General features: G+C 47.5%; 2 protein-coding genes across 11 annotated transcripts in view; one reads left to right on the top strand and one right to left on the bottom strand.

Annotated features, from left to right (window-relative positions):
• GSTZ1 (glutathione S-transferase zeta 1) lies at nt 1-27,142 on the top strand. 9 transcript variants are annotated; one of them, XM_054666188.2, is made up of 11 exons: nt 300-520; nt 1,508-1,693; nt 3,499-3,587; nt 3,835-3,886; nt 5,804-5,871; nt 6,438-6,518; nt 6,878-7,003; nt 8,088-8,166; nt 8,720-8,772; nt 9,275-9,324; nt 10,032-10,451. In XM_054666188.2, exons 3-11 carry the CDS (start codon nt 3,570-3,572, stop codon nt 10,156-10,158), a joined length of 654 nt encoding a protein of 217 aa, XP_054522163.1. In that variant the 5' UTR covers nt 300-520; nt 1,508-1,693; nt 3,499-3,569; the 3' UTR covers nt 10,159-10,451. The 9 variants fall into 9 exon arrangements, with proteins under 9 accessions (XP_016781982.1, XP_016781988.1, XP_016781990.1 ...); XM_016926500.4 differs by lacking the exon at nt 3,499-3,587 and having other exon boundaries at nt 259-520; XM_016926493.4 differs by lacking the exons at nt 300-520; nt 1,508-1,693; nt 3,499-3,587 and adding an exon at nt 1-140.
• The window catches only part of TMED8 (transmembrane p24 trafficking protein family member 8), a 42,459-nt gene continuing 28,959 nt past the window's right edge, over nt 14,004-27,503 (bottom strand). For both annotated transcript variants that reach the window (XM_024348816.3, XM_054666183.2), the window contains 4 exons: nt 25,399-25,528; nt 22,731-22,857; nt 22,212-22,517; nt 14,004-20,989 (listed from right to left, as the gene is read on the bottom strand). In XM_024348816.3, the coding sequence (XP_024204584.2) occupies nt 20,772-20,989; nt 22,212-22,517; nt 22,731-22,857; nt 25,399-25,528 (781 nt within the window). In that variant the 3' untranslated portion in view covers nt 14,004-20,771. The remainder of the gene's footprint in view (nt 20,990-22,211; nt 22,518-22,730; nt 22,858-25,398; nt 25,529-27,503) is intronic.

Raw genomic sequence — 27,503 nt, forward strand, 5'->3', positions numbered from 1 at the left:
CCCCTCGCTTTACCCGGACGAAAGACACGGGCCTGATTTCTTCGAGTCTCACTGAGCCTTAGTCGTCGGCAAGTCCCAGGCGCGAAGTTTCTCGGCCTGGAGGAGGGGGTCGCGCGAAGTGCCAGATGCAGGCGGGGAAGGTCTGTGACGCGCACCCGGGTGGAGGGAAACTGGTTGGACACCTGGAGACCCTGGGGGGCGGGGTCAGAAGTGAGCTGCCCCGCCCGCCCAGGCCGACAACGACTCCCGGCGTGCAGTGCGTTGCGCCGGGCACGCTCTGCGCCTGCGTGCTGCGCGCTGCCCGCTGGGGCTCGAAGTTCCGGGAGGGTTGGGCCAGAGGAGGCGGTCCTGGTGGGGAGTGCGTAGCAGGGTGGGGTCGCTGTCTGGTCGCGCTTCACTTCTGCCTTGGCCTCCCTGCTCCCCATAACAGACCCCTCCCTCCACTAAGGCTTCCAAACGTCGCCCCAAGCCTCCCAATTTCTCGCAGCCCTTCATGCTGTTCTCTTGGCCCTAGCAGGAGGTGACCTTCCAGTAATGTTTGTATTTTAAGAGTCCCCGGGCCGGGCGCGGTGGCTCACACCTGTAATCCCAGCAATTTGGGAGGCCGAGGCGGGCGGATCACAAAGTCAGGAGATAGAGACCATCCTGGCTAACACGGTGAAACCCTGTCTCTATTAAAATACAAAAAAATTAGCCGGGCGTGGTAGCGGGCGCCTGTAGTCCCAGCTACTCGGGAGGCTGAGGCAGGAGAATGGCGTGAACCCGGGAGGCGGAGCTTGCAGTGAGCCGAGATCGCGCCACTGCACTCCAGCCTGGGCGACAGAGCGGGACTCCGGCTCAAAAAAAAAAAAAAAAAAAAGGCCCCGAGCGAGGAGAGGCAGTCGTGACAATCACCTGGGGAGCTTCACGGCTTTCACATGTTCTTCCCGGGGCCCGCTCCAGAGCCACTCTGTTCATCTCTGGTGGAACGGGCTCGAGAATCTGCATGTTTTTATAAGCGGTCTAGATGATTCTTAACGTGCCGTGAAGTTTGAGAACCACTTTTATGGCACTAAGGAAGGTGGCACGTTAGATGGGACTTTGCGTCACGTTAATAATGTATAGTCCTCCCTCTTCCAAATGGGATTTTAGGAGTCTTTTTCTCAAATCATGTGTAAGACATGATTTAAAAATAAAATCTGCTAAAGTAATCAGAATGCATATTTGAATTGGAAACAGAAGTCTTCTAGGAGTGTTGATGAGATGGATACTTGGGCTTAAAGTTTAGTTCTACAAGTGCAGAAAGGAACGGGGCATGGTTTACATAGTTATCACTGGTAAGAGAAGGCAGAAATTGCCTAAGAGATTTCAGGTTTCCTGCTTGTGGGTCGTGATGGAGGGCAGCAGCATTTACCATGCTTCTGGTCACTCGTAGTACAGATCCAAAGGTGTAATCCAAAGGCATTTAGCCATTAGGTAAGGCATTTCTTCAGGGATTCTAAGCTAATTAATGTCTGCCACACTCTAGTGGTCACCAGCAGTCCCTGTCCCTTGGCACCAGGAGTCCCTGTAGCCTGGCTAGGTAAGGAAAGGGAGTTGCATCTCCAAATAAGGAAGATCCAGTTGTGGCCACCCAATTCCTCCTCTTCGAAAGACACTTTCTGCCCATCACCTGCTTTCTGTGCCAGGACCATCTTTACTTTCTCCACAAAAGGTACCTTCAGGACAGGCTGGGACTGCTGGGCTTGGGAACCATCTTGGAAGGGCCTAGGTTCCCACTTATACCCTTGCCATCTAGCAGACTGAGTTGGTAGTACAGGGATGGCAATAGCAAGTTCAGAGAGCAGCTTAATATGCTAGGGGTGGCAGAGGGGAGAGGGAGCTTTGGTGAAATGTCTATAGTCAGAGGGGTAGTAAACAGGGCATCTGAGAAGTTCTTTCAAGTTCTCCCCCATCCATAGGGATACACATGTTTTGGTGGGAAGATTCATGAGTGCTAATCACTGGCGAGTCTTTCCTGGGTTCCACTTTGAAATGTTGGCTCCCGAAGAAGTACCAGAGAAATTAACTTTGAGCCCCTTAAACCTTGGAGTAGAGATCGCACACCCAGCTGCCCCCAAGGGCCCAAAGGTAACAAAAATGAGAAAAGTGGGCCAGATATGGGCCATGGCAGACCTGAGAGCGCATACGCTGGTTGATGGGGGCCATTAGTCTGTTCCCATCAATTGCTGCTATTTAGGAACCCAAATCTGTCTCCAGATTTTTTTAAAGAAAAAAAACAAACAGGTGTTGTATATAAAATGTCATGACTTTTATTTTTATTTTATTTTATTATTTATTTATTTTGAGATGGTGTCTTGCTCTGTCCCCCAGGCTGGAGGGCAGTGACACGATCTTGGCTCACTGTATCCTCCGCCTCCTGGATTCAAGCAATTCTCATACCTCAGCCTCCCAAGTAGGTGTGATTACAGATGCACACCACCACACCTGGCTAATTTTTGTTTAGCCATGTTGTTTCGCCATGTTGGCCAGGCTGGTCTCGAACTCCTGACCTCAGGTGATCTGCTGGCCTCAGCCTCCCAAAGTGCTGGGATTACAGGCATGACCCACCATACTAGAATGAAATGTCCTGATTTTTAAACATTAGCAACTACTTGAAACATTTTAAACTACTGTGTTGAGCAAACAGAAATTCTGAGGGCCAGATAGGGCCCCAGTGAGCTGCCAGCTTTTGACCTCACCTTTGGGGTGAGTGAGCATATCTGCCAGCTGTTTTTATGGGGACAGCTGAGAGCCCGGAGGACTGCTGGGAGGTGGGGTTGAAGGAGATATGTACCAAAGCATCAAAAAATTAGAATTCCTTGTCTTTCTGCATTGCTAGAAGATGCCCTGCCATCATTTTAGGGCAACCCTTTGTTTTACAAATGAGGGAGCCGAAGATTTAAAAAGGCAGAGGTTTGTCCAAGGTCATGCAGAGCTGGTTCCTGCACCAGGTCCAGACTCCAGATGCCAGCTCCCAGCCCGCTCCACCACTCAAAATACTGCATCAAAACCAGGCCACGCTCTGTTGGGGGGACACCAAACCTGGCCCCAGCAGGAGCATAAGAAACTTCCTGCGAGTTGGAAAAAAATGCCTTTTTTTTTTTTTTTTTTTTTTGAGACGCAGTCTCGCTCTGGAGTGCAGTGGTGCAATCTCGGCCCACTGTGACCTCCACCTCCCAGGTTCAAGCTATTCTCTTACCTCAACCTCCTGAGTAGCTGAGATTACAGGCACCCACTACCACACCTGGCTCATTTTTTTTTTGTATTTTCAGTAGAGACAGGGTCTCACCATGTTGGCCAGGCTGGTCTCAAACTCCTCACCTCAAATGATCCACCCACCTTGGCTCCCAAAGTGCTAGGATTACAGGCGTGAGCCACTGTGCCTGGCCAGAAATGCCCTTTCTGACCAGAGTCAAAGTTCCCCCAATGCCTGGGTAGCCCAGCTTCCCCATTGGCTCCTGAAATCCACCCCTTTAGGTTTCCTTTCCCTGCTCAGAAGCTGTGCCAGAGGGGACATTCCCTGGGAGGCTGAGGGTCACCACGATACCATGACAGAGTCTGGCAAGGTATGGAAGGCACTCTCAGGCTAGCTGCCCCTTTGGGGGCCTCTTGGACCTCAGGAGCTCAAACCAGCACAATTTTGGGGCCAAGGGACCTCATGAGCCTCTCAGAGAGCTTGGAGTCTGCCCTGATTTGCACAGATGCAGGCCTGAGAGAGGAGGCCTGGCAGGATAGGAAGAAACGGTTGACTCCTCCCAAGCTGGAGCCCACCCAGCATGGGTTAACATGCGCCTTCGTCCTCTCTCTCCTCAGCCCATCCTCTATTCCTATTTCCGAAGCTCCTGCTCATGGAGAGTTCGAATTGGTAAGAGATGTGCCTCCTCCAGGATGAGTGCTGGAGTGGGGTGGACTGGGGCGGAGAAGCCCGGGTGCAAAGCTGGCTTGGGATGGAAGGGGTGCTCTGTCAGAGAGGACCTCACCCCCAGCAACCAGCATCCCCTGGCTCCTAGAACCCCCATCCCTGCATGGCATCTCCACCCCGGAAACACAGGGTGAGGGTGGGAGGAAGGGGGTTGTTTTTTTCCTTGGGACTGACACTTCTCCCGACACTGCTCTCCAAAGCCCCTTGGCAACCATGTTTAAAGCAGGGTCACAAAATCCACATGCCCCTGGTAACTGGCAGGGGAACAGCTGGCCTCCTTCAGTTCTTATCTTATTTGAACTGGCAAAGCAAACAGAACGGGCCAGCATCAGCCTCAGAGGCTTCAGAAAAGCAGAAACAAGGGCCCTGTGGCTAGTCCTTGTTTGACCCTTCCCTCCCTTGGCTTAACACAGCCTTTGGCAAAGGTCATAACCAAAGCAGCCTGTACTGAGGAAAAGCTCTGTGCTGAGTGCTTTTGTGTGCCTGATTCCATTTAAACCTCAGCAACCCTAGGAGGGAGGTACTATTATTACTGTCCCCATTGTATAGAGGAGGAAGCTGAGGCACAAAAAACTGAGGCAACATTCAGTAACTTGCCCAAGATCTTTCAGTTACTAAGAGGCAGAACTGGAATTTGAACCAGGTAGTCTGGCTCCAGAGGCCCATTAAGTTACTTGCCCAGGGCCACACAGTTAGCAAATGACTGTGATGAAATTTGAACCCAAGAAGCTTGCCTCCAGAGTGTGGAGGCAAAGCCATCCTCCGTGACCCCTCCTCCATCCCATAGTCACTTGGTATTTGCTGGGATCAGTAAGCAAGAGCACTGGGTGCCAGGAGAAACTTTCCTCCAAGAAGATGAACCCATCCCTGGGCACCAGTACCTCTGCCCTGGCTGAGCCAGAAGCCGGAGCAATATAGGTGCTGTCTGTAGGGCCTGTGTGCTTTGGCCTTCCTCCTCCAGGTGTCTCCTCCAGCCCCAAACACTGTCACTCCCCAGACTGGAGCTGACCAACGCTAGGAGGAGCCTGGTATTGCCCAGGCTCTCTCCACACCATGACATGTCTGGTCCTCCTCCCCTCATTCCTTTGCCCTTCCCTGAGATTGGCCATCACCATACTTGAATGCCCAAGTGTGTGTAATACATACATGCATGCACACGCACGCAGTCTTCTCCACTAGTGTTGACCCACCCAAGTTTTTTTTACCTTCAGCTTGCCAGGGGAAATTATCAAAAGGGATGGAGAGGAAATCTGGTGACTGGAGTCACAGCAAATGCTCTGAGGCCACCAAAGAGCCTGGTGCCTGTCTGGAATCTCTAGTAAACAGCCCTGAGAACAGAGAGAATAGATTGGAAGAGATTCTTCTCCAACAGAACAAGAGTGCCATCTGTCTGTGTGTGCTGTGTGTGGCCACCTGAGCCCCTTCCCTTGGCCCTTAGTTGCCTTCTTGAGGGAGTAATTGCATGTCTTCAACCAAGACACTGGTCACCACTGTTTAAGGCCCTGGGGGGGCAGAGGTAAACACAACACACCCTTGCTGTCCTCCAGGAGCCCACAGAGTGCCAGGGCATACACCTTTATCACCACCCAGGGGGGATGAGGGCCCCATTGGGGGGTCCAGATCGTGAGGTCTCTAAGAGTTCAGGGGTGAGTGAGGCAGAGCATCGTGCATCTGGGGTAGGGAGCACGTGGTGACAAGGAAAGCTGAGAGAAGGGGATAGTGCCACGGTGAGCCTTGACCACCCAGAAGTGTAGAGAAGCCTCCCCCTCTTTGGCCTTAATGTCACCCTAGAAGGGCTCTTTCCTTTAAGAGTACGGCGAGAGGCTGTTCTTTGACTCCGCTATGTGCGGTCTCTCCTAGCTCTGGCCTTGAAAGGCATCGACTACGAGACGGTGCCCATCAATCTCATAAAGGATGGGGGCCAACAGGTAAGAAGGCTGTGCCCAGACCACAATGTGGGAATTGGAGGCCTTGAACAGGCACCAGGCAGGGGAAAAAAGGGAGGCTCTGCCCCAGAGAAGTGAACCTGTGTCTTGTGGACTATCACTGCAGGAGGCTGCTGGCTCTCCCTTGTGGGACAAGGTGGCAAGCTGTGCAGTAGCAGGAGGCCTGGGAAGGGCCCAGGTCCAGGCTGTGTACCCCAGCCTGGGCTCTCCAGTGCCTGACCCTGGGAGGGTGGGTGGCGAGTGGGTCCCCACCCCATACTGGGCCCTCGGGATGGCTGACTAGGGTAGGAGCTGCCTTGGTGGCCACGGTGTGAGATGCAGGGAAAGCCCATAGCCAGGCTGTTAGGATGAAGCCTATGGCTCAGCAGCTGCTGGGCTTTGGGAGACTGCATGGATCCCCCAGGGATTACCCTGGGCCTAGGATTTAGGGCCTTCCCAGGGAAGGGAGATGGGGGTGGGTGGCAGGCCTGGGGTTCTCCTGCTTGCTTGGCTCTCCTCTGGCCAACTCAGGCCAGGCCACCCAGCCCACCAGGGCCTTGTCTCCACAGTTCTCTAAGGACTTCCAGGCACTGAATCCTATGAAGCAGGTGCCAGCCCTGAAGATTGATGGAATCACCATTCACCAGTCAGTGAGTGCAGGGCCTGGGGGAGGGCCCTCATGAGAGCAGTGCCCTGAATGAGAGCACCTGACATCTCTTCCTCGCCTGTGTACAGTCAAGGTGCCTAGCACATAGGAGAGGCTCAATACAAGACTCGTGGGGAGGGTGCGAGGTTATTTAGGAAAATAAGGGAAGATTCAAGCACATGGAGAACCAAGTTCTGCATGATAAGGTCCAAAAAGGCTTATAGGGCTTGAGCTGAGCAGAAGCAGGGGGGAAGAGGTGTAGTGATGGTGCTGGAAGAGGAGAAGGAGGAGTTTGCTGGCCCCGTCCCCTCTGGTCTAGGGGTCCTGGGCCCTCTCCCTGCCTCACTGCTCCCCTCTGGACAGCTGGCCATCATTGAGTATCTAGAGGAGACGCGTCCCACTCCGCGACTTCTGCCTCAGGACCCAAAGAAGAGGGCCAGCGTGCGTATGATTTCTGACCTCATCGCTGGTGGCATCCAGCCCCTGCAGGTGTGGCACTTGTACACTTGCACCCTTGCACACCTGACACACTCTTACACTCACACATTGGCTGTGAGCTGCCCAGTGTGGGGGTGGGGGTGTCAAGGGAGGGAGGGGGATTCTCAGGGCCTCTAACCTGGACCATGTGAAAGAAGGGGGTGAAGATCGCAATCTCAGAATTCAGCCCCCCAGTGAGTCCCCCGCTGCGTTCCTAGAAGCTCTAGTTTCCAAGGACGCATGTACAGGTGCTTGGGGTGGGGAAAGGGCCAGAATGGCAGGGGAGAGACTGAGCAGGCCCCAGTCCAGGCCTCCTGCCTTTAACCAGAGCAGCTTCCCTTTCATCTGTGCTCTCTCAGTCATATACTGGGATACTTGTAGGATTTTATTTTTTAAGTGTCACTGTTAAAACAGACAACTAAGTATTAAAAACAGTTCATCTGTGCCAGCTTCTACTCTGAATGAGGAAATAGCCCCAGAAAGATGGAGTGACTTAGGAGTCCCACAGGTAGGTCGTAACAAAGTGGGGACTAAGTCAGAATCCCTGCATGCCTATGCCCTCTACCCCCATGTCACTTTAACAAAGGATGTTGGAGCAGACAGACATCTCCATTTTATAATGAGGAAACAGAGGCAAAATGGCTCCAGGGGTGCCAAGTTGGAGCCAGGCTGGAAATCTCTGGAAGCCGGTCCTGTGGACCTCCCTCATCCCAGCCCCACCCTCTTTCACACTCCCTCTCCTCACAGGGGACCATGCAAGGGAGAAGTGAGGGAGACAGGCCTCGAGTTGTGGGCACACCTGCCACAGCCATGGCCGCGTCCTGTGTCGCATGAATAGGGATTCTTGCACATCTCTGACGGAATCACGTGGCTTTTTGAGGCCACTGGGGCAGCCTGCAAAGGTGGCTGCTGGGATGGCTACCTCCCTCCAACCTCAGGGCCCTGGTTGAAGGAAGGGGCTCATGGAGCCTGGGGGAGAAGGGATAGACATCCAGCCAGGGGCAGATGGGAAGTGAACTTCCCTGAGGGGGTTTGGCGAAGGGGCAGCCCCCACCCAGCTCTCAGCGCAATCACAGATTTTCTTTGGGCTGCACAGAACCTGTCTGTCCTGAAGCAAGTGCGAGAGGAGATGCAGCTGACCTGGGCCCAGAACGCCATCACTTCTGGCTTTAACGGTGAGTCCTCACCCCTGTGAGCTGCCCCACAGTGGCCTCTTAGAGGTATGGCCCTCGCACACAGGGGCCTGGGTATCTGAACCAGCCTCCCAGGCTGCTTTGGGCCTGACAGTTGCATGGATGAGGGCAGGACTGGGGAGGCAATGGGCTGGGTGGGCATCCAGACCTTAGCTCCAGCACTTCTGGGAACCTTGGTCCCTGAGTCCACAGCCCTTCATAGCTGGATGGCCCAACTTCAGCTTCACTGCCTACTCCAGCTGGGAAACCAAGGCCAGCACAGCGCCAGCCATCAGAGTGAGAGCTGTCACCGTGGCCAGTGGCAGGGCTTGTCCACTCTAGTGGGGAAATGGTGATTGTCTGTGCGGAGCCTCAGGAAACAGAAGCTCATCCCTAACAGCTCTCTCGAGACCTGGCTGCCACATTCTCACCAGCAGCCATGCCCAGTCTGTCACTCAGTTGGGCGCCCATTTCATAACTATGGAGGCCAAGGCCCAGAAAGCTTTGTGTCCCCTCCCTGCGCCCAGAATAAGATGTTTATGTGGCCTCCCCACAGCCCTGGAGCAGATCCTACAGAGCACAGCGGGCATATACTGTGTAGGAGACGAGGTAAGCTGTCCCCAGACCTCCCCAGGCCCAGCCACAGTGGCTGCCTCCCTCATGCTGACCTCCCTCAAGCTCAGAGCTTCCTGAGAAGGCGTCTGCAGGGGCATCTCTGTGCCATGGGACACTCCTCAGCTCACTCCCACTAAACCATCTCAAGAGGGAGTTACTCAAGGTAGAAGACTGGCTGTGAGAGGATGAGGCGGGCCAGCATCAGTTGAGGGATTGTGCTAGATGATGTCTGAGCAGTCAAGGCAATCCATCTTCTCTGGCCCTCTCAACCCACAGAGTTGGTTGTCAGGGCAACTGGAGCATGGCCTGGGAGGGCACTTCAGCTCCGGGGGACAGACTTATGCAGGCCTAGGGCAGACAAGAATTGGGGGTGGGATGGGTGAAAGAGCCGAAGCAGATTGTTGGTACCCCCAGTAGAGTCGCAGTGGACACACCCAGTCCAGCCACTGAGTCTGGGGTATGCACCCTGATGGGAACCCACCGAACCCTCTTTCAGGTGACCATGGCTGATCTGTGCTTGGTGCCTCAGGTGGCAAATGCTGAAAGGTAAGAGAGAGCCCCGCCACCCTCCCTTCTCGTGGCTCTGCCCACAGTCAGGCCCCACTCAGCTGGTGAGATAGCATCTCATGCAGACTCTTCGCCAACCAGCCAAGGAGCCCACCATGCCAGGCCACATAGCCACTTCTGCCTGGAAGAGGGCAGAAGAAATTGGGGCAGTGCTCCTACTATGCCCACCACAGCCCAGATGAACCTGTATAGATAGCCCCAGCTCCTAAGAGGAGGTGGCTCACCTGGTGGACCCCCAAGAGCACCTGCCTGATGTCCTCAAATGTGGTGTGTCTGTGAGCAGTAGTGAGCTCTACCTCTGCATCCTTCCGTGAACCCTTTGGTAGGGCACAAATGAGCACCTCTCTGGAAGGCATCATGCTAGGCGTTAGGGATATGGAAACGTATGGCGCATTCCCTGCCCCCAAGAAGCTTACAACATGGGGGAAGAGTCTGTATATATAAATGCCTAGCACTGGGCCTTACACATAGTAGGTTCTCAAAGAAATAGGAACAGTAGGTAACAGATGCCAAATGATGCTGCACAAGACCTACCCATCCCCTATGAATAAGGGCTGCCCCATCGTCCTTCCCTGGACAGCTCCCTCGACCTCATCCAGCCCTGCCTCTCTGCTCCCCCTGCTGCATCAGGGCAGTCTCCCTGTGTCCCTGAAAACCTTAGCTTAGCAAGTGTTTCTCTACTACAGATTCAAGGTGGATCTCACCCCCTACCCTACCATCAGCTCCATCAACAAGAGGCTGCTGGTCTTGGAGGCCTTCCAGGTGTCTCACCCCTGCCGGCAGCCAGATACACCCACTGAGCTGAGGGCCTAGCTCCCAAATCCTGCCCCGTTGGCACAGGGCCACAGGAGCAGAAGCTGGGTGGGCTGAAGAGGCCTGGAAATGAGAGTCTTAATTGAGGAGATGGGAGACTCGAACTCTAGCCCTGGATCTGCCTTCCTGCTGAAACTTGTTCCACCTCAGTCCCCTCATCTGTCACACGCATGTGGGGTGGAGTAGGGAGATGCGGGGAGCAGGGTGGGCAGGAATATTGTTATCTATGTGACGGGGCAGTCGTGAGGCTGAGATGAGAATGTGGATTAAAATGCCTGGCGTGCTCACCGTAACACCACGGGGAAGGCTGTGTGCCTTTTCTCATCCGCTTTTGTTGTGTGTGACTCCCAAAGAATGCCCACGCTGAAATTTGGCGTGAATTAAACTGAAGCCCAGGCCTCTACCTTGTTTGTCTAAGACTGAGCTAGGTTCCAGAAGATGAACACTGTCCCTAGCTGGAATCCCCTGTGCCTGGACCAGTAGAGGAAGTCAGTCAGCCACTTGCCTACCCTGTGGCAGGCCTAGCCCATGGGACCTAAGGGCAATGATGAGAAATATACCCAAAAGCCTGCCTGAAAGAATCAGACAAGATCCAGGGAGATAACAGACAGAAGCAGGAAAGCATCTAGTGACTGGCTGAGTTCTCAGGGCTAGGAATGGTACCGTTGTTAAATGTTCCACTCCAGGCTGGGCGCAGTGGCTCATGCCTATAATCCCTGCACTTTGGGAGGCCGAGGCAGGTGGATCACTTGAGGTCAGGAGTTCAAGACCAGCCTGGCCAACATGGTGAAACCCCGACTCTACTAAAAATACAAAAATTAGCCGGGTGTAGTGGCAGGTGCCTGTAGTCCCAGCTGAGGTGGGAGAATGGCTTGAACCTGGGAGGTGGAGGTTGCAGTGAGCAGAGATTGCGCCAGTGCACTCCAGCTTGGGAGATAGAGTGAGACTCCATCTAAAAAAAAAAAAAAAAAACATATTCCACTCCAGCACTGAGAGGCCATTTGGCCCTCTCAACCAGTCCCTCGTCTTCAGGGCCAGCATTCTCCAGACCAGTCCCAGGATTAGGCACTTGGGGTAAATCCAGTCACAAATGGTGCTGGGAATGGGAGGCAGGCTCCCCCGTGGGCAGTGTGAGCAGCTACTGACCAGGCCAGCTTAGGAGACCAAGCAGGTAGCAATGTACCACGGGCTGCCCTGGAAGGGAGCAAGTTCCCATGCTTGGCAGTGTTCAGGCAGAACCAGGACCACCTCTGGGCAGAGATGCCGTACGGAGATTGGGGTAGCTTCTGGGGATGAAATGAGATGACTTTTTAGGAGCTTTACCTCTTGAAGGCCCCACCTCTGAATACTGTTGTATTGGAGATTAAGTTTCAACATGAATTTTAGAGGGGACATAAACATTTAAATCGTAGCAAAGACCATCACCTTTTTACAGGACATTTTCCAGTAGGGGCTTCTCTCAAACGGATGAGTGGTAAGTCAAGTCCTTCCTTTCAATATCACACTCAGCAGACACCTGATCCTGATATGCTAGAGGCACAGGGAGACTAGATATGTACGTGGTCTTCCCAGAGTGGGAGTGGCCACAGTGAAGGAAGAACAATGATGGAGGGGCCTGATACTGGTAATTCCAACTCTGTGGAAGTAACAAGTCCCCAGAAATACTTCAGAAGGAGGAAAGCAGTAGGGAGGTGCTATCAGGAAATACCTGAGAACAAAGCAAAAATTATAGGCTGTGTTCCTCAGAAATTTTACATATCCATTAAGGAAAGTGGCAAACTTACTGGATAAACAGGTGATACACATACTCATAAGATACTATTTTATTTTTATTTTTATTTATTTATTTATTTATTTTGTGATGGAGTCTTGCTCTGTCATGCCCAGGCTGGAGTGCAGTGGTAAGAGCTCAGGTTCATTGCAACTTTCCACCTCCTGGGTTCAAGTGATTCTCCTGCCTCAGCCTCCCGAATACTGGGATTACAGGCGCATTGGTTAAGCTGGTCTCGAACTCCTGACCTCAGGTGATCTGCCCACTTCGGCCTCCCAAAGTGCTGGGATTACAGGCGTGAGCCACCGTGCCTGGCCAAGATATGGCTCCTCCTAACTTTTAGTGTTTTTGTTCTTGTTTTTTTTTTTGGAGACAGAGTCTCACTCTCTCGCCAGGCTGGAGTGCAGTGGAGCGATCTTGGTTCACTGCAACCTCCGCCTCCCAGGTTCAAGGGATTCTCCTGCCTCAGCCTCCCAAGTAGCTGGGACTACAGGCCCACGCCACCACACCCAGCTAATTTTTGTATTTTTAGTAGAGACAGGGTTTCACCATGTTGGCCAGAATGGTCTTGATCTCTTGACCTTGTGATCCACCTGCCTCGGTCTCCCAAAGTGCTGGGATTACAGGTGTGAGCCACCACGCCCGGCCTAGATATTTTATTTAAAAAAAATTTTTTTAGAGATGGAGTCTCACCGTGTTGCCCAGGCTGATCTTGATCCTCCCGCCTCAGCCTCCCAAGTAGCTGGGCCGGCTCTTACTTCTAAACATAACTTATTTAGCTCTTGCTTCCAAGGTCACAGCAATTCTACTTTCAGAGAATACTTTGAACTAAGGATAGCTGCTGAGTTTAAGCCAGAAGTGCACAGGTTAAAGAACATCAAGGCTGAATATCAAGAGCTGTAATGTGTGAGCTGCCTTTTGTAATCCTGAGCTATGTCAAGGTCAATGATATGACACATATGAATGCTTTTAAAAGTTAAAAAATAATCTTAAGGCCAGTTGCGGTGGCTCACACCTGTAATCCTAGCACTTTGGGAGGCTGAGGCGGGTGGATTGCCTGAGCTCAGGAGTTCAAGACCAGCCTGGGCAACATGGTGAAACCCTGTCTCTACTAAAATACAAAAAATTAGCTGGGCGTGGTGGCATGTGCCTGTAATTCCAGCTACTCAGGAGGCTGAGACAGGAGAATTGCTTGAACCAGGGAGGCAGAGGTTGCAGTAAGCCGAGATCATGCCACTGCACTCCAGCCTGGTGACAAAGTGAGACTCCATCTCAAAAAATAATAATAATCTTAAATATATTATGTGTTCACAGTGACATATTACATCCAGCATACCCAAACATGAATCATTAATGAGCTCCAGCTACATGGAATCTGCCTGGGCTTTTTGTTAGTTGTAGGGTAGTTTGGTGATTACATTCATTTAACTGAATTGTTTCAGATCCCTTCTCTTTTATGCTTCAGCCTCTAAAATATGTTGCAACAGAAAGCAGAGAATGATCTAACAGGTTCATTTTAGCATCACAGATATCACTGAAGGAAATATTTAAATGCCACCCTTCCCTGCTCAGATGTGAGTCCTTATTCTGCAACAGACACTAGGGATGTAGAGAGGCATTGTTTTAAAAGATAGCAAAGATATATTATGGTGTCACTTTTTGTAAATGAAAATAGGCTGAATTCATATGACCCAGATTACGTTAATGATTGGCCTGGTATCCGAAGTTGAGGTTCCAAATTTGAACAGAATATCTTCATGGGGAAACGGGCCTCACTGGGACCAAATGCTGACATAAAACTCAGAACTTACTAATCATCACTATAAACCCAGTTTTTCCAATCCCAGTTCCCAGGTCATGATACTCTGCCATGAATTTAAATGCAGATGAAAGATCTATTATTAATATTAGTCTCAATTTTTTTTCTTTTTAGTTTTTCTTAACTTTCACAATCTTAATAGATTATGAAATAATTCATATGGGCTTATAGAATACCTTTCTTAAGATAAGGAAGATACATGAAAGACAAAGAATTTAAAATGTAAATCAGGTTCATTAAAATATAACTCAGATGTTACCAGGTGCATAGTGAAAAAGTTTATTTATGACAGATTCGAAAACTCGGAAGAGATGACAAAGAATGCACAAAAGCATCACAAAACTGTTACCTAATATAAAACACAAGAACTGAGCTACTTGAAGAAGCACAGCTCAGAATCATCAGTGTAATCGCAGTAACACACCCAGTGCCACAGGGTGATAAAAATGGTATTTTAAAAGAAAAACCACTCAGCAGGACACAAGAATTAAAGTAACAATTTGGTAAGAGCTCTTAGAAATCACAGATGTTGAAAGCATTTCTCATGATAGGGGACATGTAAAACAAGCTGACCATAATAAATGATTAGTTGGGATACTTTTGTATTTTAAAGAAAAAAGATAAAACAGTGACACGGTTTCCCTTCCAGACCCTTTTTGTAATGTCAGCAACAGTACATGATATAGAACAGTAAGAAAATAATGTCTTTGTAGTTGCCAATTGCTTAAATCTTTACGAAGAAAACATGATCATCTTTCAGTCAACTGACTGATCTGAGTACATGGCACCAAAGAAAGCCCTTCAGAAAATAGAAGCTAAATGGCATAAAGTAGTTTGGAAAATCTTCAAGCACCTCCCTTTATTCCAATTATCCTTTTCCAAAGTCTGGCTTTCTTATAATCCATCACTTTGATTACAAAACAGCTCTCTTCTGGGAATTTCAAAACACTTCCCGTTACGTTAAGGGAAAATGGGTACACCAGATTCATGGGTTACAGGATTGCTTTCTCCAGACTTGGCTTCTCTTTAACATGGCTAAATGGAAATAATTTAGCTTGGTTAAATGAAAGCTACTTCACTTACAGGATAATCTCAGGAGACATGAGTGGAGTTTTTCATATGGAATTTCTTAGTAAAATGTACTGTTTAGGATATGAGAGACGGAATTAAGATAATGTTTTCCAGATGATTCTTGGCCTGATCCTAAGAATCAACAATCAATAGCAAGGAACATTACACATTCAACCCTGAGTGATGAAGAGAGTTCAGGAAGAGAGCCCCTTAAACTCTGAATTAAGGGCTCTTTGGTAATATCATATACTATAATATTTCAAACCAAAACTTCAGAAGGGTTCATGATCCTATTTCAGGACTTTAGAAAATATACTTTGTCCTCCGGAAGCAATTTCACATATATTATTTTGCCCCCAGATAAGCCACAACTACCTGCTTAAATTTTTTTTTAAACTATGGAATTAAATAAACATGCATCTCTAGATTTCTAGGGCAACTTTTCATCATATCTTTGAAGAGTCATAACATTAACTCTGGTCCACATACCTGGGGCCTAAAAAAATCAGGTACATATAATAGGAATCACATCATGAGCCTAATTTCAAAGCCAGTGTCTTGCCTTTGGACTCAGTGTGTGAGGCATGCCTATTTGTAAATGAGCTCCACTATCATTGGCTTTAGGCAATAGTGTTTTCTTAGCTTAGAAATTTCTTACCTTAAGAATTCAAACAGGAGGGGCTTTGTTTAGCCTTCTTGGTTTAGGCAGGGACAATGCAACACTTGAGAGGCAGCAGTGATTTGTGAGCAAAATTCTAAGATATATTCGATAGGTTTGCTCTCCCTTCCCCCCATACTCCTACCCTTTGCCCCCTAATTTTATTTTGTTTTCCCTCGTTGTGATCAATTTTAAAAGACAGTTCTCAAGCAGCACAAAACGGTGTAACTTATGCCCCTCCCTTATGCTCCACTAAAACAAGTCTCTTATGTAAATATTAGGGTCACTCAATTCCACACCTTAGAACCACTGGGGTTAAAAGGCAACCTTTTGCAGATAAGTGGTCTTAACAAACAAATATAAAAGCAGACTTTAGAGTCTGGGTTTCAACTAATTCTCTCAAAGAGGGACTGAGCAGGACTCATAAACATAAACTTATATTTCCTATAGATTAAGGCATTTTATGATAATACCTAATTCTACTGCTTAATATAAGACAGAGTTCAGATTTCACTCTTCCATATACATATTATAATGGGACAATATACACTTTTTTAAAAGTCTGAGTTTTTCTTTCCAAAATAACAAAAATATTTTTTAAAGTGCATGTATCAATTCATTAAGAAAAAAATAACTAAGAATGGTCTAATTCCAAATTGCTACCTACTTCCATGATAAAGCTACCTGTTATCTAAGGATTGAGTTTTAATATCAGAGTCCTGAGGACTTGTCATCAAGCAACAGAGGTTAGCATAAAGCCCTTCCGGAGCAGCTTCACAATCACTCTTGTACTGACATGCCAGTTAGTAAGGAAAACAGCAGAGATCATGGCCTGAGGGAAGGGGAAAATACAGCACAGGTTTTGAAAGATGGAGACCAAGAAACAATTTTTTTTTTTTGAGACGGAATCTTGCTCTGTTGCCCAGTCTGGAGTGCAGTGGCATGATCTCGGCTCACTGCAACCTCTGCCTCCTGGGCTCAAGAAATTCTCCCTGCCTCTGCCTCCAGAGTAGCTGGGATTACAGGTGCCCGCCACCACACCCAGCTAATTTTTTGTATTTTTAGTAGCGACGGAGTTTCACTATGTTGGCCAGGCTGGTCTCGAACTCCTGGCCTAAGGTGGTCTGCCCACCTTGGCCTCCCAAAGTGCTGGGATTACAGGCATGGGCCACGGCGCCTGGCCTCCAAGAAACATTTTTATGAAGACCACCTCCTGGGTAACCCATGTTGAATGAAACAGTTCTGCTAAAAATCAGGGGCTCTCCAACAGAGCTGATATGCAGGGGACATTCTCAGCATTCTCTAATTGGACACTTGTCAAAAGGAACAGAATGTTAGAATCATCTTTGCCTAGGAATTGGTAGTTTAAAATTTTTACATTTATGTGGGGAGTGTGTGTATACATACATATACAGCAAACCAAAAATAAAATTCTAAATCCCCCAACCGGCTGAATGGACCCCTGTCTTGGCCCAGGGGATCTCAAAGGAACCTGAAAAACTAGTCCATGATGGGAAGACAGGGTGCCTCATATTATCGTCATATTACAGGGTGCCTCATATTACCCTCTTCCCTTTGGAATTTAAATACAACTGACCAGCATTAACATTAAAACAGAGATCTTAAGACTAACCAAACAGACTCTTTGTGGCAATAAAATACCAAATCCCAACCTGACTCTGGTATAGCATCACATGACAGCAGGCCCCAAAGGAAATTTACCCCCCAATATATTTATTTGACGTATTTTGAAATGGCCCTACAAAGCTGTCTCTTGTGGGGGAAACTGCATTCTGTAGAGAATCTCCTTCTCTTATTAGGTCTTTTCTGGAGAGTCTGACACCTTTTAAGGCCTAAAAAGAAATATTCATCATCTGTTCTCTCTGAAGCCTGCTACCTGGAGGCTTCATCTACATGACTTAAGCCAAGCCTCCCTTACTTTAACTTAAGCTGACTTCATCTTTTCAGGTAAAGTTTAACTCTCTCAACCAATTGCCAGTCAGGAACTCTTTGATCTACCTCTGACCTGGAAACCCCCATCTTCAAGATGTCCTGCCTTTCCAGGCCAAACCAGTGTATACCTTACATGTATTGATTTATGGCTTTGCCTGGACCTTCTGTCTCCCTCAAATGTATAAAACTGTAACCCGACTACCTCGGGCACATGTTCTAAGAACCTCCTGAGGCCCCGTCACGGGCTCTGAACCTTGGCAAAATAAACCTCTAAATGTATTGAGACCTCTCTCAGATACTTTTTGGTTTACAATATATTTCTTTTAAGCTGTTTGCTGAAATTTTTTCACAATAAAACACTGGGGGAAAAAAAATCAATACTTTAAATATGTCTTCCTTTCTAAAAGGCCCATCTCTCAACAAAGTGGCAAAACTAAAACTAAAGAAATTTAAGAACTCAGTCACTCTCTATAGAGAATTCCAATCTCTCTCCTACTATGAAGCACTTTCTTTCAATTGTTTGTTACTATTTGTTTGTGCTCTAGAGAACAGGGTGAGGATCAAAGCAAACGGTTTTCATTTCATTGTTTGGGTCTATAAATTTGGACTGGGAGGGGCTGAGGAAATGTCTGTCTCTTAGAATTTGCTGGGCTGTGGGTTCTCAGTAATTACCTGTGCTTCAGTAAGTAGTATCTTGCCCCTAAAGTTCAATTATTTCAGAAATGTAACGTGAAAATAGTGAATTAGACAGTGAAAATAGTGAATTAGACAGTGAAAATATCTTCTTTTAGCTATTTTGTGCTAATGGAACACAGAAACCCTGACAGTTGGTGAAAAACCAGTATGAATGAAATGTAACCATGCCCAGGACTTCAAAAGTGACCAGACCCTAACAGGCACACAGAGGTGAGGGGAACAAGTCCCTTAGGCGTCCCTGATGCAACAGAACTAGGATTCCAAAGAAAATAAGCAGAGAATCTCATGGTGAAAATAAATAATAACAAGTGTTATCCTTGGGAGCTTGCTGTGTATGGCCTGACTGTTTCAATTTGAGAGAAAGGCAGAAGTTAATAATAAACAGGAAAAATAAGCAAGGCTTTCGCTGACTAGAAAACAGCTCAGTAGAAAATTATTTTACAAAGATTATATTCAGTTAGCTAAGGCATGATTCAACTTCAATGATGCAAGAGCGGTCACTCAGCTATCCAATGGGATGACACACAGCAAATCAGCTCTTCACTGCCTCAACAGACAGTCACTAAAATAATTTCTTTAAAGGTATATAAATTTTGGCCAGTGTAATCCTCTACAAAACACATTTGCAAATATAAAATAATGGAGGTATGATGCTGCTCAGAGAATGGGAATGCTCTGGCAGTCCCCAACATCCTATCCCGCTTGGGGCTTTGCTCCGAGGGGAAGAGCAGGTGCAGGATATATTGCCCTTTGATGTGATGTAGATGCTACTAGGGACCCACTGGGAAGAGTCCCGTTCCTTGAGTTATGCTACTGTAGGGATAGACCCTTGGTGTGAGGAATCCAACAATGAAGGAGTGAGTCAAAGGAAACATCACAAAGAAGGTGACTCCTCAGAGGAGACAAAGGACTCTGAAATCCTGGAATCACGGGATATCTCTGATTGGTTAGGGAACTCCTCTGCACTCAATCTCCAGCAAATGGGCAGATTCCCTCACAACTTAGAATTTTTCACGGGGAGTGCTGGACTGTACCCCAAACATGGAGTAAGGTGGCATCATCCATCTCTGAAGGGCCATACTCCTCGCAAAGCCGTCACAGGACTGACCTACAGAAATAAAACATCATCGCTTCCCAAATTCTCCTAAAAATATCATCTTTAACTCCATAAAAGAGGGGGCTTCAGTGGCTCAGAACAGATGGGAAGCCTTCTGAGAAACAGGTGGAAACTGTTTCAAAGGCAAAATGAAATGTGCTAAAAAAATAAATACAGTAATAAATAAATCTAATTCTTCTTCAGAATTCGTAGGCAGTAACAGACATAACACGAGGAGTAAGAGACAGGGAGGTACAAACACAGAGACTGCTGAGGTCCCATCTCACCTCCGTCTCCTCCGCCTGGGGGCCCAGCAGCTGGTGCTCTGGTGACCACTGGCTGCAGCACTACCTGCACTCATGTGGCACTCCTGAGCCTCAGGGGTGACACAGTAGGAAATGCTGTCACCAGGGAAATGCAAGCTTTGGTCAGGTAAAGAACAAATACAATCAGCAGCAATAGTGAAGCTTCATTATCACCTAAACTAAGGGACTTTGAACACCAAAAGCTTTAAGCCCTCAATGCAAGAAACCTAAATGCAGAAACTTTGGAAACCTGATTGGGTTTCACTGCATTTGATTCCAAAGCAACATTTCTAAACAGCACTCCTACTCTAAAGACAAAAAAAAGCGGTGGGGACTCTGGAGTGTTTTTTGTTTTTCATCTTCTCTGTCAGATGATACCATTCCTTCTTTGATTATACCAAAAAAAAAAAAAAAAAAAGTAACACTTGACTTTCAAATATGTGGGTTCTGACATCAATTCAGTACCTAATTTCCACTCTCTCCACTTTGACTGCCAGTGCCCATAGTAAGGGAAACCAGCTCTTGGAATAGGAAATAATGGGGGCAGTTTTTCTTCCCACACGATCTTAGGTTACATTGATCATCACTTGAGATTGCATGAATGTTCTTGCTGTAATGGCAAAAACATAGACTTAGGAAAGAGAAAGGAGGAGGCGTCTACCATCAGGAATAGTAATAGCCCTCCAAAGGCAGTGTGGTCTCCCAGCTATGCAGCGACCAAGAATAACCAGCAGGCAGGAATATGGCAGTGGTGACAGGCTGGATAGAGCTTTCTCCAACCAAAAGATTGGGCTCCTTCATGGGCAATGTGCTTTTCCCTCTTCTGGCACCTCAACAACTGAAGAGAGTGGGTGCCACTAAATGCACTGGCAATAAGGGCTGTGGGAGAGGAGAGGGCAGCAATCTGAATGATAAACCTGTGCCAAGATGAATCTGTTTTTAAAAAACAACGCCCTGCTTCCTTTTAGGCTTGTGCCCCATAGGTGCCTTCAAGAGGGAATTTGCTGGAGTCTGAAGCAAGAAGGGTATGAGTCAGGGACTACAGAACAGGGGCACTACACCACCACCTGCAGAAGCCAAGAAGGGGAAAAAGCTACGTGGGCCAACAGTCAGGCACGCCAGACAGGGTGTGAGGCTCAGCAGCCCCCCATGAACCTTTGGCTCTTGCCTATCCCAAACAAGAGGCACCAGCTGGCAGCCTGCTTCAGCCAGCAAATACAGCCTGCCCCCGTCCCAGCAGTCCTTCAGCTGGTGTAGTAGATGTGGAAGTAGAGAGTCTTGTTGCGCAGCAGGGAGTAGGAGTTGTCAAACTTGAGCAGGTAGATGCCCTCACCAGGGTAGTCATGGCTGCCAGCCTGCACATCTCGGTGGCTGTCCCGCCGGTACACAGGCATGACCTCCCCATAGCGACCCCGCAAGGAGCTCCTGGAGCCTCTCTCCACATCTCCAGCTGGAACGGGTTCTGCATGAGCAAAATGGCAGAGTGTTCAAAGACTGCGTAAGTCCTGCCTGAAGGTGAGCGGAAGGACCAGGTGAGCGGAAGGACCAGGTGACCCAGTGGCTTTCACAGAGAGGGGAGGTTATTGCCCTTCTACAGACATTTGGAAATGTCTGGTGATCTTTTGGTCATCACAGTGACTATTAGGTGATATCTGCATTTAGTACCCAAGGGTCCAGGAGTGCTAAAATCAGGATAGTACCTACACAACAAACAAGTGTCCCATCCCAAATGCCAATAATGTCTCCACTGAGAAACAATGATTTAGCCTGAGAGGAGCCTTCCTAGCTTCAGAAGTGTCTGGACATTTCTGAGAGGGAGAAAGAGATATTTAGAAGGAAAGATCCCGATATTCTTTCATTTAATAGGTGAAAGGACTAGCTAATGAAGATAGGAATTGCAGATAAACATGCTATAAAGTGACCCTAGGATCTTTACCTGGCTTCCTGAAAAGCAGCAAATAAGATACAAGGTTCTCCGCTTTCCCAAATACCTGTAGATTTCCCTGCACGCTTGCTTTTCTATGAAGAAGCACGTTAAGGGATTGACTTTAAGATTATATAAGAAAATCAAGGAATAAGAGGAATAAGACTAATGCTTAGGACCTACTCTTACATTACCTGAAAAAATGCCTCTGGGCCATCCTTTGTGTAGTGTGTAGACACTACAAATAACAGCTGGAATGGAGCCCGGAGACCCTTTTAAAACTTGTCTGGGCATGAAGTAAAGAAGTAACCAATAGCCAGCTATGAGAGTTTGGGATAGGGAGAGAATGGATACCTTTAGCAAACTGTAATCACTCACTTTGGTTCCAGGCCAAGAATAAATATCTACAAACTAAGAGAGAGATGTAAAATAATCTCTGGCTTACATGCGACCTGAATGACCATCCCTCTAAACTGCCGCATGACTCACCCTCTCTCTGCTCCTGCCCCATCCCTGCCCCCAGGAAGGTGCTGGGAAAACAATGAGGTACCGATAAAGGAAAAGAGGCTTTCTTTCAACTAAGGCAGCAGTATCAACCCCACCAGAATGTTCTCTTTGGCCGGTACCACTCAGCTTAGCTTGTAATGCTGAGTTCCTCAACTGCATTCAAAGGAAGAGGAGGACTGGTACAACCCACGAAATGGACACCAGAAATCAGGTTAAGCCAGAAAACTGCAAATTAGGTTAAAATTAAATTTACCTTCAATCTCTTCCTCCTCTTCCTCTTCTTCATCCTCATCGTCACTGGAATCACTGACCTGCACAGTTATGTCAGTGCTAGTTACAGGGGTCCAGTCAAAATAAACTCCAAAGCCAATGTCATAGTCATCGGTCGCAAACTCCCAGCAGACACGCTTCCCCTCTGGATGAGTAGGTACCCGGATGGTCACCACCTCACCACGCTTCACCACCAGACGGCTGTTCTTCTCTTTGCCCAGCTTGCTTTTGAATTCCTTCACCTTGGCAAAGGTCCAGATGCATGGAGGAGCCATCAGAGGTGGGGAGACTGAAAGGACAAGCAGCTTAGCACTGAGAAACCACGAGGAAACATGAGTACCCCGGGCATTTTGCTAAGAGAGGTTGGCACAGTCAGACATTCTTTCTACTGCCTTGACTTCCTTTCACAAGTCATTTTCTTTCCTTCCATTTGTCTGTCTGCCTGCCTTTCTTTGAGTATCTACTGGAAACAAACCACCTCCTTTACTCCCAAAGGTCTCACCTTTCCTGTGGTCCCCCAGAAGATCTGCAGATTCCAAATCAGCTGAAAGAACATCTATAGCTCCTGTATGTTCAGACTGGATCATAACGATGTCCCCAGACCTCTGTGGAACTTGATACTTGGCCATCTGCACAACAGAACTCTGGTTAAAGGAGTATTCGAGTGGCAGATTCTAATTAATCTCTTTTTGCATGAAGGCTGCCCCACCCCTGCTCTATTATCTCCACTATCCCCACTCAAAGCTTAATGTACTAGTCAATGTTCCTTCTCTTTCTTCCAAATAGGAGTTGCTAATAAATTCTACTAATTTTTTAAAGCCATCAAAATATTCCATTGTTTAAAGACTGTTTCCTACCTTTTGCAACTTTCCTGCTCCAAACCTTTATAAGGTCCTTGTCCGCCAATACCCTAGCAGGTTGTTGACAGTACTTGCATTGACTGTGATTCTGGGCCATGCCTTGGTCTTACCTCACCTGCACAGTACCTCCCTGAGCCTCCTCTTATTAATAGCTCTTGCTCCTAGGGTTTAGTTTGACTCCCACTCTGCCACACATCCTCCTGCTACAATTCCCACTCAAGGGTTACTTCTACATTACTGTCAATCAGCTCTCCAAAGCACTGCAGAGACAGAATCTGGTTTATAGTCTTTGTCTCTCATCCACAGCCCACCTTGGGCTACAGATTGTCTCAGTCTTGAAGTCACTAACAGTGTTCTATCAATAGTTACAATTTCACCTTAGACCAGCCCCAGGACTTGCATTTAAACAGTACATTTGCTGCCAGACGTCTGACTTACATGGAAGAATGCAAATGGCATTTGATACTCAAAGCCCTCACTAACCCATGCGGGAGCTTACAATGTCTCCCTGGTGAGTTTCCCTTCAAATCACTCAGATTAGTGTTCCTGGTTTCATGCTATTATACCTTAATTTCCTGCCCCTTCTCCAAACAGTTGGCAGGCAACTCAACAAGAAATCTATACCTATTGCCCACAGGGGAGAGCACATCAGTGAGTCAGTAATCCAGTTAAGAGGCTGGAATTGTATTTGTGAGAAATAAATAAATCAAGTTTGTAATCCTCCCAGGCTGTATTCTCATAATATCTGTTTCTGGAGAATAAGCCCTCCAGTTCTCATCTCCTTTGCTAACTGAAATGAATCAGACTTTGGCTAGTGTGCTTAAATAAATCCTTCCTTTTCTAAAATGCTAAATAAAGGATTAGGTTGCAACATATTAGCTACATAGCCTTAGTAAAGTCTCTAACAGCCCTCAGCCTCAGTTTCCTCATTTCTTTCTTTCATTCTTTTTGAGACAGAGTTTTGCTCTTGTTGCCCAGGCTGGAGTGCAATGGCACGATCTCAGCTCACTGCAACCTCCACCTCCCAGGTTCAAGCAATTCTCCTGCCTCAGCCTCCTGAGTAGCTGGGATTACAGGCACCTGCCAACACACCCAGCTAATTTTGTATTTTTAGTAGAGATGGGGTTTTTCCATGTTGGTCAGGCTGGTCTCAAACCCCTGACCTCAGGTGATCCGCCTGCCTCGGCCTCCCAAAGTGCTGGGATTACAGGCATGAGCCACCGTGCCCAGCCAGTTTCCTCATTTCTTAAATGGAGACACAATGGCACCTATCTGACAAGATTGTTCTCAGGAGTAAATGAAGTGTTACAGATACAAATGCTTGTAAACTGTAAAGTATTATACAAATCTAATTATAACGCCTGGTGGTGTCTTCATTGACACTAATACCAACCATTATTCTAACACATATGCTAATAAATGATAGAAACAACCCCACCCCCCCATCCCTCCATGGCAGGGGCACCACTACACCATCACTTCCATACAGCTACTTGGAAGGCTGAGGCAGGAGGATCAATTGAGCCCAGGAGTTTGAGGCTGCAGTGAGCCATGACTGCACCATCGCACTGAAGCCGGGTGACAGAGTGAGACCTTTGTCTCAAAAAAAAAAAAAAAAAAAAAAAAAAAAAAATCAAGGCCAGGCACAGTGGCTCACATCTGTAATCATAGCACTTTGGGAGGTCGAGGCGGGTGGATCACCTGAGGTCAGGAGTTCGAGACTAGCCTGACCAATATGGTGAAGCCCTGCTTCTACTAAAAATACAAAAATTAGCCGGGCGTGGTGGCATGTGCCTGTAATCCCAGCTACTCGGGAGGCTGAGGTGGGACAATCACTTGAACCCAGGAGGCGGAGGTTGCAGTGAGCCAAGATCGTGCCACTGCACTCCAGCCTGGGTGACAGAGGGAGACCCTGTCTCAAAAAAAAAAAAAAAAAAAAAAAAAAAAAAAGCTTCTGTGGAATCTTTGTCATAAATACTAAATAGATCTACCACAAGAAAAGCAAGAACAAAATAGTCCAATGACTTCAGGCTCCTCAATGAAGAGGATTTTAGAGAACACATGAACATTCATTCTAACACTTCGTTTTCTGAATCGGTGCCTACTGGGTGCCAGTACAATGATGGGCCCTGTGGAAGATACAAATAATCATTCTCCAAATAATAATGAAGACCAAGATGCCCTAAATTAGAGGGCAAAGAGAGAATTCTGGGAGCCACCCTTGCAGTGCTTTCTAATTCCAACCCAACCACTATGTGTCCACATTCTGGTGCCTCCTTTCATAAGAAAGAGCCAGAATCTGCCCCCTACCTCACTGAGGAGCTGGGCCTGGTCTGCAGGCAGCAAATCCTGTTTCACCAAGGCCTGAGCCTCCAAGGGACCAGTTGCTTTCCGCAGATCTTCCGTGGCATCCTTACTCACTGGAGATACCATCTGTGGCCTCTCGGAGGAAGAGAGCATGTTAATTCAAGGACTCTTTGAAAAGACTCAATCATCCTGGAGAAACTTTGAAATAAAACAACATTCGAGACACCCCCTGCCCCACCTGCCCCTGGCATTTAGCTCTACTGTCACCTTAGCCACCACTGCCCAGGGCTGAATTGGTCCACAGTAAAGTGTTGACAGTGTGAAAACAAAGACTAACAAGGCCAGGTCAAAGGCTAGGAGAACCATGGAAAACACACAGCTCCATCATCTGAGATGGACTGCTGGTCTGTTTTTTTTGTTTTGTTTTGTTTTTTTGTCATTGTTGTTTCTTTTATTTATTTTAGTTGACAAAGTGTATATATGTATGGTGTACAATGTGCTGTTTTGATATATGTACACATTGTAAAATGATTAAATTGCGCTAATTAACATATCCATCCCCTCACATACTCCTTTTTGTGGTGAGAACATTTAAAATCTACTGTCTTAGCAATTTTCAAGTATACATTGTTATTAACTATTGTCACCATGTTGTACAAAGATCTCCAGAACTTGTTCCTCCTTCTAACACCTTATACCACTTGACCAACATCTCCCCATCCCACCCCCTGGCCCCAACACCTATTAACCACCATCCTGCCCTCGGCTTCTATGAGTTCCAATGTTATTCCTCACTCTGCGGCCCACAGGGCCCACAGAATTTTAACCGAGGAATTAGTAGAATCTCAGTTCAGTTCTACACACAAAGCCACTGGCTAGAAGCAAAAGGAGGAGGCCTGCCTAAGGGAGATTGGGCACCAAAACAAAGTACAAAGTGATGATCAAGGCAACCCTCTCTGCAGTTATCCCTGAGGCAGTCTTTCAGCAGATCCGTTTCATACCCTGTCCCCGTTCAGTGCTAGGGGTCATCACTTTCTCTCCTTTTTAAAGCACATTAATCAACAATCCCAACAGCTTCAAACACAGCTATGTGAATAGTTGTTTGTTTTCTGGCGGAGTGTACCAGTGATGCATCTCACCACAACCTCAAGCAATTCTCCTGCCTCAGCCTCCCGAGTAGCTGGGATCACAGGCATGTGCCACCACACCCGGCTAATTGTGTATTTTTAGTAGAGACAGTGTTTCTCCATGTTGTTGGTCAGGCTGGTCTCGATCTCCCGACCTCAGTTGATCTGCCTGCCTCGGCCTCCCAAAGTCCTAGGATTACAGGCGTGAGCCACCATGCTCAGCCATGAATAGTTGATTATAAAGATGCAAGGGAATGATTGATGCTCTCTTCCATTTCCCCTGGCCTCACAAAAACAAGAAAATTAGTGCCAGGGCCGTAGCAAAATAACCCAGGCCTTTTGGGAATCTGTTGCTGATAAAAGGTGACATGGATTTTTTTGAATGGCAGTTATCCAAGTATGGTCTAGGGGCCCTTCGGGGGAGTCTATGAAGTTCAAACTGTTTCATAATAACACTAAAATGTTATTTCCCTTTTTTCATTCTCATTTTCTCAAGAGTGTGCAGTGGAATTTTCCAGAGACTATACGACATGTGATACCGCAATAGAATGAACTCAGAAGCAGAGCTGAGAATCCAACTGCCTTTTATTAAGCCAAACATTAAAGAGATTTACAATGTCTCTCTTTGTACTACATTCTTTGCTTTGAAAATTAGTTAAGTAAAAACATGTTTTATATATAGCATGTGATGAGTTATTATTTTTAAATGAACAAATAATCATATTCTAATTTTTCAGTTTTAATTTCTTTTTTTTTTTTTTGAGACAGAGTCTCACTCTGTCGCCCAGGCTGGAGTGCAGTGGCGCAATCTCAGCTCACTGCAAGCTCCGCCTCCCGGGTTCACGCCGTTCTCCTGCCTCACCCTCCCGAGTAGCTGGGACTACAGGAGCCCGCCACCACGCCCAGCTAATTTTTTTGTATTTTTAGTAGAGACGGGGTTTCACCATGTTAGCCAGGATGGTCTCGATCTCCTGACCTCGT

This window comes from Pan troglodytes, chromosome 15 (assembly GCF_028858775.2).
Source record: "Pan troglodytes isolate AG18354 chromosome 15, NHGRI_mPanTro3-v2.0_pri, whole genome shotgun sequence".
NCBI lineage: Eukaryota > Metazoa > Chordata > Mammalia > Primates > Hominidae > Pan > Pan troglodytes.

Coding starts and splice junctions, on each gene's coding strand:
- GSTZ1 (XM_054666188.2), top strand. Junction 8,773..9,274: donor TATACTGTGTAGGAGACGAG/GTAAGCTGTCCC, acceptor ACCCTCTTTCAG/GTGACCATGGCTGATCTGTG. Junction 9,325..10,031: donor CAGGTGGCAAATGCTGAAAG/GTAAGAGAGAGC, acceptor TCTCTACTACAG/ATTCAAGGTGGATCTCACCC.